General features: G+C 44.4%; 1 protein-coding gene across 2 annotated transcripts in view; it reads left to right on the top strand.

Annotated features, from left to right (window-relative positions):
- Positions 1 to 2918, top strand: part of LOC114031352 (transmembrane 9 superfamily member 2-like) — a 74659-nt gene extending 71741 nt beyond the window's left edge. For both annotated transcript variants that reach the window (XM_027846418.1, XM_027846417.1), the window contains exon 17: positions 2328 to 2918. In XM_027846418.1, coding sequence (XP_027702219.1) covers positions 2328 to 2364 — 37 coding nt within the window. In that variant the 3' untranslated portion in view covers positions 2365 to 2918. The remainder of the gene's footprint in view (positions 1 to 2327) is intronic.
- Positions 2919 to 14274: the final 11356 nt, after the last annotated feature.

Below are 14274 nucleotides of genomic sequence, written 5' to 3'. Positions count from 1 at the left end.
GCTGGGAGAATGAAGCTAATCTACCTGTGATATCCATGTTAGCATAGAGATGGCATGGCATAGTGGGATGAGCAATGAGTATGGAACCTGAAAGCCTCAGTCCAAATTCTAGCTCTGCCAGAATTGTGACCTTGGGCAAGTTGTTTTAACAAAAATCTCTGGGCCTCAGTGTTCCTCCTCTCTAAAATGGGATGATTCATCCCATAATTTACAGAACTGTCTGTTACTGAGGCTCAAATGAGATAATGCATGGGCTTAATAATCCTGAACCTATGTAAATGTAAGTCCTTGAATTGCAGCATTGAAGGAAAGTTTTTATTTAAAATGAATTTAAAATGGGGCTCTACTTCCAGACATGCTTTGCCTCTCCTCGTTCTGCTCCCACCCCTCTCTCTGCTTTGTCACATCCTATCTGCCCTTGAAGGGCCACAGGGCTGGCCCGCTCAAGACCAGTCTCCTCTGCTGGAAGTCTTCCAGGGTTCTGCAGGGGAGGGAAACTATATTCTCTGCTAGGACCCAAGCAGTGCTTTTTTCTTCTTGAGCTGCTGGGGTACCCGAAGTGGGCATCTCCTTTTTTACCCCTACCAGGTGGGGTAGTTGTCCTTGAGGGCAGAGACCATGACTTAGACTTCTTCTCTTCCCATAGTACCCAGCAAAGCATGAGCACTGACTGCTTATTGAACAGACTTGAGTGGGAGGTCTTCTTCTCAGGCCCAAGGATTATTAAGGGCCCAAACCCCTCGATCTGACCCACCTTTCTTCTTTCTCACTGTGCCGTTCATCCACAAATATTAATCAAGCATCTGCTAGATGCAGAGCACTATGAGGGCAAGTCATAGATAAATAAGACAGGACCTTTCTAGCCCCAAGGAAGTTAATGGTCCCATAGAGGAGATAAGATAATGGCATAAATGTATTCTATTGCACTGGCCCTGGAGTCAGGAGGACCTGAGTTCAAATCCAGCCTCAGAAACATACTAGCTGTGTGACCCTGGGCAAGTCACTTAACCACAATTGCCTCTCCCCAAAAACCCCAAAACAAGCAGTGTGTGTATGTGTGTGTACTTTCTTTTTTCCTAATGGAGATTCCATTTAGGTGAAACAAGGAAGTAGAAAGAATTTTGAGCTTATATGAGGGAGAAAGAACTCTTTAGGGGCAATTAGGGATGGCTGTGTGGAGAGGGTGGCAGTTGAGCTGGGCCTTAAAGGATAGGTAGGGTTTCAAGGGTGGAGGAGAAGAATGGAAGGGAAGGGAATTCCTGGCATGGGGAACTATGGAAGATGCTAGAGAGTTGGAAGGGACCTTAAAAGCCATCTAGTACAGATGAGTAAACTGAGGCCCGTGGAAGCTTCACCAAGGTCACCCAGGTGCAGAAGTGGCTGCTGGAGGATTTGAACTTGGGTCCTCTGACTCCAATTTCAGTGCTTTTCCTAGTCTACCCTTTTGTCAGTCCTTACAAATGTCTGTGATGAGGATGTGGCCATTTGGATTTGTTTAAACCAATCGGGATTCTCCAGACATGTACCCCTTTCCAGTTCCTTAATTAAAGGTGGTAGGGTCCATCTGAAACTGGGAACTTGCTATTCGGGGTTAAATAGGAGATGCAAAAATGACCATTTGGACTTCTTCAATAAGAGCTCTTTCTTGGATGAGAGAGGCAGCTGAGCTTTAGTGAAGTGAAATCCTACTTCTGCCGTGTGCTAGCTAGGAGAGCCCGGGAAGGCCACTTACACCTGGCGACTCAAAGATCCAGTGTTAAAGGAGGTCTTCCTCCATGAAGAGGGGCTGGGGGTGGAGCAAGAGAGCTTCACAGCTCCATTGTTGGTCTGTTTTAGTTGCTATCTTATAGAATAATAATAATAATAATGATAATGATAGCTATCATTTTTATAGCACCTAAGGTTTGCAAAGCATTTACGTAGTAATAGCTAACATTTATATAGTGCTTACTGTGTGCCAGGCACTGTGCTAAGCACTTTATAATTATTATCCCATTTGATGCTCACTACAACCCTGAGAGGTAGGTGCTATTATTAACCCCATTTTATAGATGAGGAAACAGAGGTGAAATGACTTGCCCAAGGTCACACAGCAAATTAGTATCTGAGACTGGAATTGAACTCAAGTCTCCCTGATTCCCAGCTCAGAACTCTATCCACTGTACCACTCATGGGATTTCCTGAAATTGTCATTCTCTAGTTCATAAGTCATGAGCTTTTGGGCATCAGCAGCCCTCTTAGAAATTGCCATGCTTTATGTTTTCAAGAAAACAATTGTGATTTGTAAGAATTGCTAGTTAACCAAGATATTTTTCATCTCATTTCAGGGACCATTGGATTTTTTGCCTGCTTCTGGTTTGTTAGCAAGATTTATAGTGTCCTGAAGGTGGATTGAAAAGTTGCTGAGAGATCTTTCCAATCGCCCTTGCTGTCGAGTTCTTAAAGAAATGTTAACTGTTTAGTGAGGAAACCTTATTTTGAGATCTCAGAATTGAATAGTTTATGTGGCATAAAATACCATTCTTATAGGGAAAAAAATGCCTTTAAGGGATGCAGATTTTTACTTATTTTCTTGAAACAATTTTCCACCGGAAGAGTTTAATTTAAAACAGTAGAAGTGGCTGAAAGTTTCTTTCCAAATTAACATGAGGTCACTGGTACTCTAGTTTCATTGGTTTCCCCCTTTTTCCATTGCCACCCACCCCCAGCCCCTTTTGTTCAGCACAATTGGCTACTCCATCAGAATGATGAGCTGGTAGTCCTTATGTTAAATGTGAATTTTCCTAACTTAGAAATTGACCATGCTTTTTTTTTTCAGCGCTTTATAGCTTGAGATTCCATTTGTTTAATAAGATGTTAGAACTGATGAAATAGCATACACTGTTGTCTTTGTCATTCAATAAAACTGCATACCTCTAGCTTCAAGGCCTGGCCTGTGTTTGTATTTGGTTACTGCTCACTCTTCTTGTGGATTTGGGGAAGCTATAGGTTTAACTTGTGCAGGTAACATGGAGTGAGTGGACTTGCTTATATTTCTGTGCTTAATCAGGACACTTGGCTGTCATGCCCCACCCCCCCTCCAAAAAAAGATTGGGGTCACTGCTTTCAAGATAGTCTTCAATTTGTTAACAGCTATGCCATTAATGGTGGTTTAAAACAAATTATGTTTTGACTTTTCCTAAATAATACTTTTAAAGTAAATCTTGGTTTATTGTTAGACTTTGGGGGAATGCATGTAGGTACATATACATCCCTCTAAAGGTAGAATCCTAAATATCTAAGGAAACAGAATGGGCTTATTTCTCAAGGCATAGTGAGTTCCCCAAGACCAGATGTCTTTATTTGGCCTTTTCAGTAATGTGGCAGGGATTTCATGCTTCAGTTTGATCTATTATAGATTATAGGGTAGCCTATCAGGGGTGGGGAACTTGCGGCCTGGAGGCCACATGTGGCCCTGTAGGTCCTCAAGTGCGGCCCTTTGACTGAATCCAAATCTCACAGAACAAACCCCCTTAATAAAAGAATTTGGTCTGTAAAACTTGGACTCAGTCAAAAGCCACACCTGAGGACCTAGAAGGCCACATGTGGCCTCAAGGCCTCGGGTTCCCCACTCCTGGGCTCTACGTAATGCCTAATATCCTTTCCGACTCTTAACAGTGTCTACAAAACTTGAAGCCACCAACCTAATCCAGATATTTGGACATCCCATTTTATAGGTAGAGCAGAAAACCGACTGAGGCTCTCCCAACCCCATGCTTGTCTTCTGTAATGACTCCTGGCCTCATTGGGGGCTTCGGGGCCCACTGACTATCTGCTTTAGCAGAAGCAGTCCCTTGGTACGCTCATTCCCATCCCATTTTCCCACTTTGGGCCTGTGGGCCTTTCCTCTCTCAGCCCTCTGAGACCCAAGAAGATGTGAGTGGGGATGCTGGGGGTGGGGTGGATTGGGTGGAGCTGAAATGGCCCATTCCCGCTAGCCTCGTTAGATCAAGGTGTTTGTTCCAGCTGTGAGAGGGAGGGAGGACTTTATCCTAGGAGTTGCCTCCTAATTGAATTACAAGAGAGGTTAGGGCACCTTTATTTGAGGAATTTTCCTTTACTTTCCCCTCTGAAGCAATGCAGATCGGACATGCCCATTATGTAAGTGTGGTATATATCGTGCATCTGTTTTTCAAATATAGTCAAAATGAAAGTCTCAGCCACTTCCAATTCAGATTTGAAATTAGACTTTATTGAGTTTACAGAAGAAAACAGCAAAGATAGTATAATAGTGTATTTAAAGACATAAGCATTAACTTAATCTATTTTAAATACATTCTTCAAGCAGGATTCCATTCTCTGTCCAAGAAAAGTGTGCTGAAAACCTTTTATAAATGATTCAATTAAAGCAAGCCTACTGCTCTTTGACAGAGTACCCCTGCCTACTGGGCCAACTTAGCAAGGCAAAAACGGCAGAGTGGGCAGCATGACATAGTGAAAAGCACTCTGGGCTTGGCCTCAGTTCATGCCCTGTCCCATGGCTAGCCTAGTGCTCAAGAAATGTGAGTTGCTATTATGTAAGGTGATTTGGGTGTGAAGGGATTTCTTTTGGTAGAAGGAAGGTAGGACTGCCCAATTTGTGCCGTTAAGATATACTGTGCCTTTGGGAGCTTTGTCCCCAGAGTTGGACCGAATTTTGTGAAAAGGCACTTTTATTATAAACATATTTTTAACATCTTTAAAAATTACAAAAAAAAATGAAAAAATCCACATAGTAAAGAGCATAAATGTCTGTTATTTTCTGGCTCAGAGAGCCTCATGTGGAATTTGGTTCTAAACCTAGGTTTTTAAATCGAGGAGGACTCAATGGAGATAGACGTCATTTTTTCTTTTAAACCTAGCAGTAGCAAAAATCATCAAATTCTCTTTTCTTGTGTGATGCAAGTGATCTAGAGGCCAGCCATGCCCACCTTCAATTGTAGGACCTCTCCATTCACCTCACATTATGCCTCTGTGTGTGTGTGTGTGTGTGTGTGTTTGTGTATTTGTGTGTGTGTATGTGTCTCATAGTCTAGAGAAATTGAGGTGCACACTGCTGGTGCAGGGCACGGCCAGAGGGCTTGTGTGCTACTTGAGGTAGGGAGAAGAGGGGCAGAGTCAAAGGGCTTGTGTAGTTTTTTGGGGGAGAAGGGAGCACTTTAGGTCTCATAGACCTCCCCCCACTTCCATTACAAGTGGGAGAAATGTTAATATAACATAATAAATTCCAAACATCTGGTTGGAGTCTTTACCAGAATTCAGTGGTATACCATGATCCAATTCATACCAGTTGGACCATTGCATTGTTTCAATGATGTGGGTAAGAGTGGTGGTCTGGCAGGAGGTTGGGGAAGGCATGGTTTTTCAAGAATTACCAATGATAAAAAGGCAAGTTTAGGAAAGTGAATTGCTGGAGAATTTGTTGAGCTATCATGATTTGTCATGCCCAATTGTTTCTAGGATTCCGAAAGCTAGGTTTGATTGGACAAGCTTTACTTTGGACACATCTTTGTGTTGGTCAAGTGCTAGATGGATAGATGTTGACTGGGCCTAGGCAGTGCCAAGTTGTCTCCTGGTCAGGTGACCCCAAGAGGCCCCTCCCAGGAGGGAAAGATTGGACTTGGCTGTCCATTTTGTCATGCAGTCAATGGGAGGGAGTGGTGGGTGACGAATGCCCATTGTGCTGTGGACAATGCCGGCTAGGCCTTCCATCTAAACTATTAGCTCATGTTGATAACCAGTTGTTAGAATGGGGTTTCACCTCTGTATTCGGCCAGTCATTTAAAAGTAAACCTTGGAGAATACCCTTCAAATGACACTGGCCTCTTAGCCAGACTTGAAACCCCTTGTACTCTGTTCTGTACATGTTCTTAAAAAAAAACAACTGAGCTGTTCTACTCCAGAAATTGAGAAATGATTGAACCCTCCTCTCTTCCAGGAGCTCTCCTTGCAAGATGTGTATACGCTGTCCATATAAGAAGGCGACTAGCTACATGGACACAAATTCTAATATTTAGCACCTTCATTGTCAAAGAACTTTTATAATAATAACAATAATAATAGTAATAGTAACAGTAATACTACTACTACTAATAATAATAATTCACATTTATATAGCATTAAGGTTTGCAAAGCTTCTTATATATATTAGCTAGTTTGGGCTTCACAAACACCCCCGGGAAAGAGATGCTACAGGTGGTACCCCTATTCTACACAAGAAGAAGCAGGCTCAGAGGCAAAGCAGCTAACATGCTTAAGGATGTATAGCTAGCAAGTGATGTAAGTAAGATCGGGAGGCAGTATTGGAACCCAGGTCTTCTTGCCTTCAAGGCTTTGCCCTTCTCCTGCATCCTGCTGCCTCTCCTGTATAGAAGCAGTAAAGCCCCAGTCCTAAGCCATGCCGTTAGTGCCAACCTTCTAGAACGAGAGATGTTCGGTAATCGATGGACTGAGCAAACCTTTAGTGATTTTAGAAATTGCCATATTTCCTAGGGTATAGTCTTCCCTTCGATACTATGATTCTAAAAAGGTGGCAGGGGGTGGGGGGAGGCAGGTATGTCTCCAACAATTTGGAAAGCCAGTGATTTTTTTTTTTAAAGCCGGTGGTTTTCGATAGACCCATCCAAACCAAGCAGGTAGCCAGCTGAGTTCCTGAGCCCCCCACCTGCCCACCACCCAGCCCCAGGCTCAAGTGGGAAGCCACCGAAGAGGAGGGGTCTGTGGGAGCCAGTGATTAGCTCTCCCCCCTCCTCCATCTCAGCAAGTGGTAAGCAGCAGCAGAGGCTTCTTCAAGCCTTTGCTCAAATACGGAAGAAAACACATTTTGCTGGAGTATTCCCTCTTGGCAGTGGGGCTGCTATTTCAAAGCAGAAAAAAAAATAACCCAACAACAACCTAAGTATGAGGAGAAATATTTCTTGATATTTTTCATCTCAAAATGTGCTTTTGTGAGTGGGGGGAGGCCACTGAGCCTTAACTATAGTAGTATTAGCGCCATCTTTGTTTCATCCTAAGAATCACTGAGAATTTTGCTTTTTGTCGTTCTAATTACCATAATGTTTCTACTCCAAATGATGGGGCATTTTAAACATTTCCAAGAGATTGTTGGCAAGTCTAGATGAATTACTGGATTAGAAAATCATAGAGCTGGAAAGATTTGAGATATCATCTTGCCCAACCCCTTTATCTCACAGATGAGGAAACAGAGGCCCAGAGAAGGGAAATGACCTGCCCAAGGTCACAAAAATGACCTTAATAGAGGTGAGATTGGAACCCAGGGCATTTGACTTCAAACCCAGCACTGGAAAAAAAAAAGAGTTAGTTCAATTATTTAAATAAATCTCTTGGTCATCTAGAGATGACTTTTATAATTGTATAGACAGCATTTTGGGATGAATTAAGAGGGCAGAGTTCAGTTTCTACTCTTATGAGCCAATCTTTGGCCACAAAGGTCGTCTGATTTAATTTGGGGTTGGGGAAATATGGAGATTTAGAGCATTTAAGGATTTGAACAGAACCTGAAGAGAGTGGGTCTCTGCATCTCTCCCAGCCTCTCCCAGACTGGCCACAGAGAATCTAGCAAGCCACTGCTTTCTGTCCCATCTAAATGTATTGCACACATCTGGACTGAAGCATTATTTCAGGTTGAGCAAGGACAGACAGTTTCGTTTCACTGCCCTTCCTCTCTGAGTTTCAGTTTTCCCAGTCTCTAAAATGGGGATAATACTTATATTAGGGTCCTCGTGCTTGTGGTGAAGAAAGTGCTTTGTAAGCCTCTAGATGCCATAGAAATGGGAGTGATTATTATTATTATTCTCAGAATTTGATGGAAAGAATCATAATTCACTTTCTTGAGTGAACTCCTTCCAAGCCATGCCCACCCCTCCCCCTGCCACATCGCTAGATAGCCACATCTGTGTGCAAAATTGCCTTTCTCTAGTAACCTGAACGCGTAGGTTGCTGAGAAGTCCTTTGCCTTCCCAACTCTGGCTCCCCCTTGGCCCTGGTATACTGCACCTACCCAGCTGTTCCACCTCCCAGACTCTAGTCACTTAATTGCCTTCACATTTCCCCCTCCTTCGTCCCGTCTCTCCTCACTTACTGGAAAGGTCATGGGCCTTCAGGTGCTTGCAGATCTAGCTGTCAGCATGAGGGTAGCTCCTCCGTTCCTGGGGCCCTTGGGGAAGCATCTCACTCTTGAGGTTAACCTGCAATGTCTGTAAATCCTCAGCTGGTCCTGGGTTCAGGGAAAGTCTGGGAAGGCAAGTCGCCAGTGAAGATGATGGAGAGGCAAAAAGTACCAGCCACTGCTATTATAGGGACAGGGAAGGAGGGGAAAGTTGGGGGCTCAAAGAGCCCCGACACAGGGTCCCCCAACACATGAAGTGGAGACTCAGCAGTTTTTCTAAGCTTTTTTAAATAGCTTGTGCGTCAAAGCGGCTCTTATGCTCAGGCAAACTAGATGCTCTATTATTCTTTATTAAATACATAATCCTAAATAAAATAGTATTAACATCTATTCTACTTACTATATTTGGAACTAATGAGGTGTTTAAATGTCCTAAGAGGCCAAAATATGAAACCTTAAAAAAAGTTATTATATAGAATCACAAAAGCCTTAAACAAAAAAGAAAGGCATTGGATAGACTCACAAAAGCCTTTTAAAAAACTAAAAGAAAGTCATTACATAGCCTCACAAAAGCTCGAAAAAATAGAAAGCCATCAGACAGCCTCAAAGAATCTTGAGGCTGGAAGGGGCCTCAGAGGCCACCAATTCCCACTTATTCCAGCATAAGAATCCCTTCAATCTGGGAGTGGCTATCCTTCACTTGAAGCCCTCCAAGAAAGGGGAGCTCACTACCTTCCGAGGTAACCCATTCTACTTTGGGGGAACTCTTATCAGGAAAATCTTCCTTACATCAAACTGAAATCTGCCTCTTTCCAGTTACCGTCCAATGTTTCTAATTCCCCTGGGGCCAAGTAGAAGAATGCATCTGATCCCTCCTTCACATGACAGCCATCTTGTGGGGAGCACCCCCGCCCTTCACCCAAATCTTAACTACTCCGAGGTAAACATCCTTCAAACAATCCTCTGATGACAAAAAATCAAAAGACACATAGCATCATGGATTGAGGGTTGGAAGAGATTTTAGAGACCATCTGGTCCAACCCCCTCATTTTACAGATGAGGAAACTGAGGCCCACTGAGGTGCAGTGACTTGCCCAAGGTCACTCAGCTAGTAAATTGGCAGAGGCTGCTTTTCAATCTGGGTCCCCAGACCTCCAGATTCAGTACTCTTCCATTATACTAGCTGCCTGGTGTAAGCCTGGGAGGCTAAGTAACTTTTTTTGTGCTCACCTATTTTCAAATGACAGAATATTGTGTGCAGAAAAACTTCCTAATGTCGTTAGTGATTTTATTGGATCTAGCACATAATTGTTCTGTAATAAAAAAAATGGCAGCAAAGCTGAATCTTATCAGATCAAAGGTCCTTTTTCTTAGCTTCTCACTTGAAAAAGGTCTTTGCTTGAACCAAAAGATCTGTGATGTACATCTTTCTCATAATTAAAAAATCTATTTATGAAAAGAATGAAAACTGAATAAGACCATGGGGAAAAAAGGCATGCTAAAATTAAATCACTGAATTTCAACACCATCTGAGAATGTCAGGTGCATTGTTAAATGGACCCAAAAGGGTGGAAGGGTTGGGAATCTGGTTTTGAATTGAAGGTGATGTGGAAAAGCAAGACAGGCAGTGTGACTTAATGGCTAGAGAGGGTCAGCTTGAAATCAGGAAGCGCCTCTGACATATACTGGCTGTATGATGGGGGGAGGGGGATGGAAAAAGAGAGGTGGGAGAGAGGAGGGGAAGAAAGAGGAAGAGAGAGTCAGGAGAGAGAGAGAAGGAAGAAAGAACCAGAGGAGAGAGAGGAAGAAAGAAAGAGTCAGGGCAGAGAGAGAAGAGGCAAGAGAGAGAGAGGAGTGGGAGAGAGAGAAAGGGTAGAGAAAAGAGGCAGGGGAAAGGAAAAAAGGGGAGAGAGAGAAGGGGGAGAGAAGAGGAGAGAGAGATGGGAGAGAAGGAAGCAGGAGAGAGAGGAAAGAGAAAAGGGGGAGAAAGAAAAGGATGAGAGAGGAGGGGGAGAGAAAGAAGGGGGAGAGAGGCATGGGAGAAAGAGAAGGGGGAGAGAAGAGGCAGGGGAGAGAGAAAGAAGCAGGGGGAGAGAGGAGGAAAGAAAGAATCAAGGGAGAGAAGGGGAAAGGGAAAAAGGGGAGAAGGAAAAGGGTGAGAGAAAGAAGGGGGAGAGAGAGGCAGGAGAGAGAGAAGGGGGAGAGAAAAGAGGCAGGGGAGAGGAAGAAGGAGAGAGAAGGAGAGAAGAGGAGAGAGAGAGAAAGAAGCAGGGGAGAGAGAGACAAGGGTAAGAGAGAGAAGAAAGGGAGAGAAAGGAGGGGGAGAGAGGAGGGGAGAGAAAAAGGCAGAGGAGAGAGAAAGGGGAGAGAGAGAAAAGGGAGAGAGAAAAGCAGGGAGAGAGAGGGGGGAGAGAAAGAAGGAGAGGGAAAGAAGGGGGAAAGAAAGGCAGGGGAGAGAGAAGGAGGAAAGAAAGAATCAGGGAGAGAGAAAACAGGAGAGAGAGAAAGAAGCAGGGGAGAGAGAAAAGGGAGAGAAAGCAAAGAGGAGAAAGAGGCAAGGGAGAGAGAAAAGGGGGAGAGAGAAAAGGGGGAGAGAGAAAAGGAGAGAGAAACAGGAGAGAAAGAAACAGAAGAGGGAGAAAAGCAGGAGAGAAAGGCAAGGGAGAGAGAGAAGGAAGAAAGAATCAGGAGAGAGAAAAGGGGGAGAGAAAAGGGGGGAGAAAGACAGGAGGGGGAGAGAGGAGGGAGAGTGAGAGGAGGGGAGAGAGGTGGGGAGAAGAGGGGGAGAGAAAGAAACGGGGGAGAGAGAGAAAGAGACAGAGACATAGAGAGACAGAGACATAGAGAGACAGAGACACAGAGACAGAGACACAGAGAGACAGAGAGATACAGAGACAGAGAGACACAGAGAGAGAGAGATAAGGGGGGGGGGGGGAAGGGGGGGGGGCGGAAGAGAGGCAGGCAAAGCATTTTTTCTGAAATGGTTTTTGGCAGTTTGAGTTTTTAAAACAAGTGGTTCAATTTCAACAAATACCTTAAGAATGTGATTAAAATACAGTCTACCTAACTGGGTATTCTCTAGCCAAAGTACAGCCAATCTAAAACAGCATCAGCTACCATAAGCTTTGAATCACAGAATCCCTAACTTGGGTTGGATGAGACCTCCCAGGTTATCCAGTCCAACCCCCCCATTTTACAGATGAGGAAACTGGGGCTTCAGAAAACGTGAGTGACTTGCCCAAGGTCACACCGCTCCAAAGAGGAGAAGCTGAGATTTGAGCCCAAATCCAGCCCCTTTCTCCTCTGATCAAAAGATGGGTCATTGGGGTCATCTATTACCTCCGGTACGTTTTGGGGACAGACAAATAAATGACCAAGATGGCCACACATTTAGGAACTGGAGCAGGCACAGCACTGTTCCTTTTTTTTTTCTTAAGCTTAAAAAATCCAAGAGTAAACTTCAGTCTCCCTCCTGCCCCTACCTGCATGATCACAGATCCCGAGTTAGCCTAGCTTTCCTGGACAGATCTAGCCCACGTCCTCAGGTGCAGCTAGCTAAATACCATTTCATTGTCTCCCTCCATATGCTGACCACTGACAAAGCGAGCCTCCAGCTGTTCATAGCCCAGCTACAGAGCTGTTTACCTCTTTCCCTGGAGGAGCTCCTGTCAGAATCAGTGAGGAGGAATAGATACAGAGCTATGCAAATGATTGAGAACCTAGCCAGTGGATGTCTAACATCAATAGTTCTAGCATGAGTTCTAATGAGATATGGGAATCTCATAAGGATGGGGCTCAAGGTTGCTAATATTGCCATGTCTATTTTGTGGCCACTGAATTGACCATAATTTTTCAGCCAAATTGTTGTGATTTGTCTCTGTCCTCACCCCCCACCCCACCCCCCAATTTGGTTTGGTTTGGTATGGTCATCGGGGACCCAGATGATCAGCGTGACCATTTGGGGGCCACTTGACCTCAGGGAGATCTGGCCTCTGTAATTGAAATATAGACAATGAGGCACAGACTTAGCCAAAAGGTTTCTCCCTCTGCTCTGTGTAAGACAATCTCCTATATTAGCCCAAGGGAAGATAAAGGTTTTTGTCAAGGTTTCCCCAAAGCCCTCTCCCTTTCCATCAGAAATGTCCAGGCTACATTTGACTGGAAAGATTTGAATTCCAGATTGAACTGGGAGCAGAAGATCGTGGGGCAGGAAACACCTACCTATTTGCTCCCTGTGCTGGCCTCTCAGGCAAGGAACAGAACAAGGCTAATAATCCCCCTGCCCGGTGACAGCCTTTCCAATCCCCCAATAGGGGGATATTATTATTGTGATTATTGAAGACTTCTGGTTCCTTCAAGCAGTCTTGATATGATATCATCATGAAGCCATTTCACCTCCTCTGGCTGCCCTCTGGCTTATCAATGTCTCCCTCCCACCCCCTCCAAACTGCTCCAGGTGTGGTTTGACCAGGGCAGAGGACAACAGTAGGATCACTCCTCCAGTCCTGAACATTGCCCGGAAAGGTTAGAAGTTTTAATTGCCATATCCCACTGTTGACTCATGTTGAGCTTACAGTCCACAAAATTCCCACATCTTTTTTTTTCTGAAGAACTGTTAGTTAGCTACCCTTCCCCTCCCCTCTTGGACTTGTAGGTGATTTTTTGAATCCAGGTGTAAGATTTACCATGAATCTATAATACAGTTCCCCAGATTGTATTCAGACCCATCTTTTAGTCTGTCAGGATTTTTTCATAGCCTGACTTTGCTATTCAACATGTTGGTTCTCAGAGTTGGGTGCCAGCTGCAGATTTGCTAAGCATACCATCTATGTGGTGCTATAACATTAGTTACCCACCAGGGAATGCCATACTTTCCCCTCCGATGTCATTTCAGACTCCCTCCTCTCTCTCCCTTACCTGCTGGGAGCTTGGAGGCTATTGGGAGCTCTGCGGGAGGAAGAAAACAGCTGGGGATACATGGAAGAGGCCTTGGCGTCCCCTTGGTGACAATTCGGCACCCTTGGAGTTTGTTTCCCAGTCCTGCCCACTGCTTTACCTCTCTCAGATCATATTTGTGATGGCATAGTCACCAAATCACGTTTTCTAATGAGAGTCTCATCAACTCTTGTGGGCAGTGCCAACAATGCAGGGCTTTTTGCCCCGTCCAGCTCACATCAAGGACTGCGTTAGCACGGGTGCCTATTTTCTGAAACAGAAGGGACTGGCAGAGAAGATTTAACTCAGGCTTATTTGAAAATTCCATTTTTGAGCCTGTAAGTCTACTAATGAAGTGGAAAAGAAGAAACACTGGATGGAGTGTTTCCCTTTCCAACTTCATTCAAATAGGAAATAGGAGATTTTTTTTTAATAAAGCCCTATGAGCAAATCTCCAAATTTCCCATATTTAGGGCATGACCTTAAGCCTTACCCATTGCACAAAAACAAGACAACAGTAAATGAGATCTGATGGTGTGCTTCCCTCCCTCCCCCTTTTTAGTGGACAAGCTTCCCAATTTCTGTATGTCCTGGGATCTTTGTCCACTCTTTCTGATGCTGCCAGAGCTTTATAAAGCCTTCCTGGGATCCTGTGCCCACACTGAGTCTCCAGTCATGACTCAGTTGCCTTCTTCCATGGTTGGCCCATTGGGCTGATTTCAAAAGCCCTGGAAAGAAAAGTTCACCTGGACTGATGAGTAATTTTACCTATCGTTCATCTGGCAGGTAGACATCACATGCCCACCGGTGGTCCTGGCTACCAAAAGTCCTTGTGGTTTCTCCCAAGTTCCTTTAAGGGAACTCAGGCAGACACAATGGAACTCCAGGAGTAGGCAAAAATACTGAGCACAGTTCTGAGATGGAGAGTCAGTCTGTGATGATCTATCTCTAATAATTTGGTGTTTAAATATCTTGGAGGTGGGGATGAAGGTTGGAGGGATTGGGGAGGGGCAGGGGGAGAAAGTCCTGCTCAGAGTCCAAAAGTTTTTTGCTCACAGCATTAAGTCCCCCCCCCCACCAGCCTCCTCCATTCTTAATCAACTAATCTATTTTACAGAGGTAATGAAGTGTTTGTAATTGTCTTTGCCTGTGCCAAGATGGGCCAGGAAACTGTTCCTGTGGTCGCTGGCAAT

Source organism: Vombatus ursinus, unplaced genomic scaffold, assembly GCF_900497805.2.
Source record: "Vombatus ursinus unplaced genomic scaffold, bare-nosed wombat genome assembly UNPS02015152.1, whole genome shotgun sequence".
NCBI lineage: Eukaryota > Metazoa > Chordata > Mammalia > Diprotodontia > Vombatidae > Vombatus > Vombatus ursinus.
Note: the sequence above shows the minus strand (reverse complement) of the source record. Positions and strands in the feature narration are given on the sequence as shown.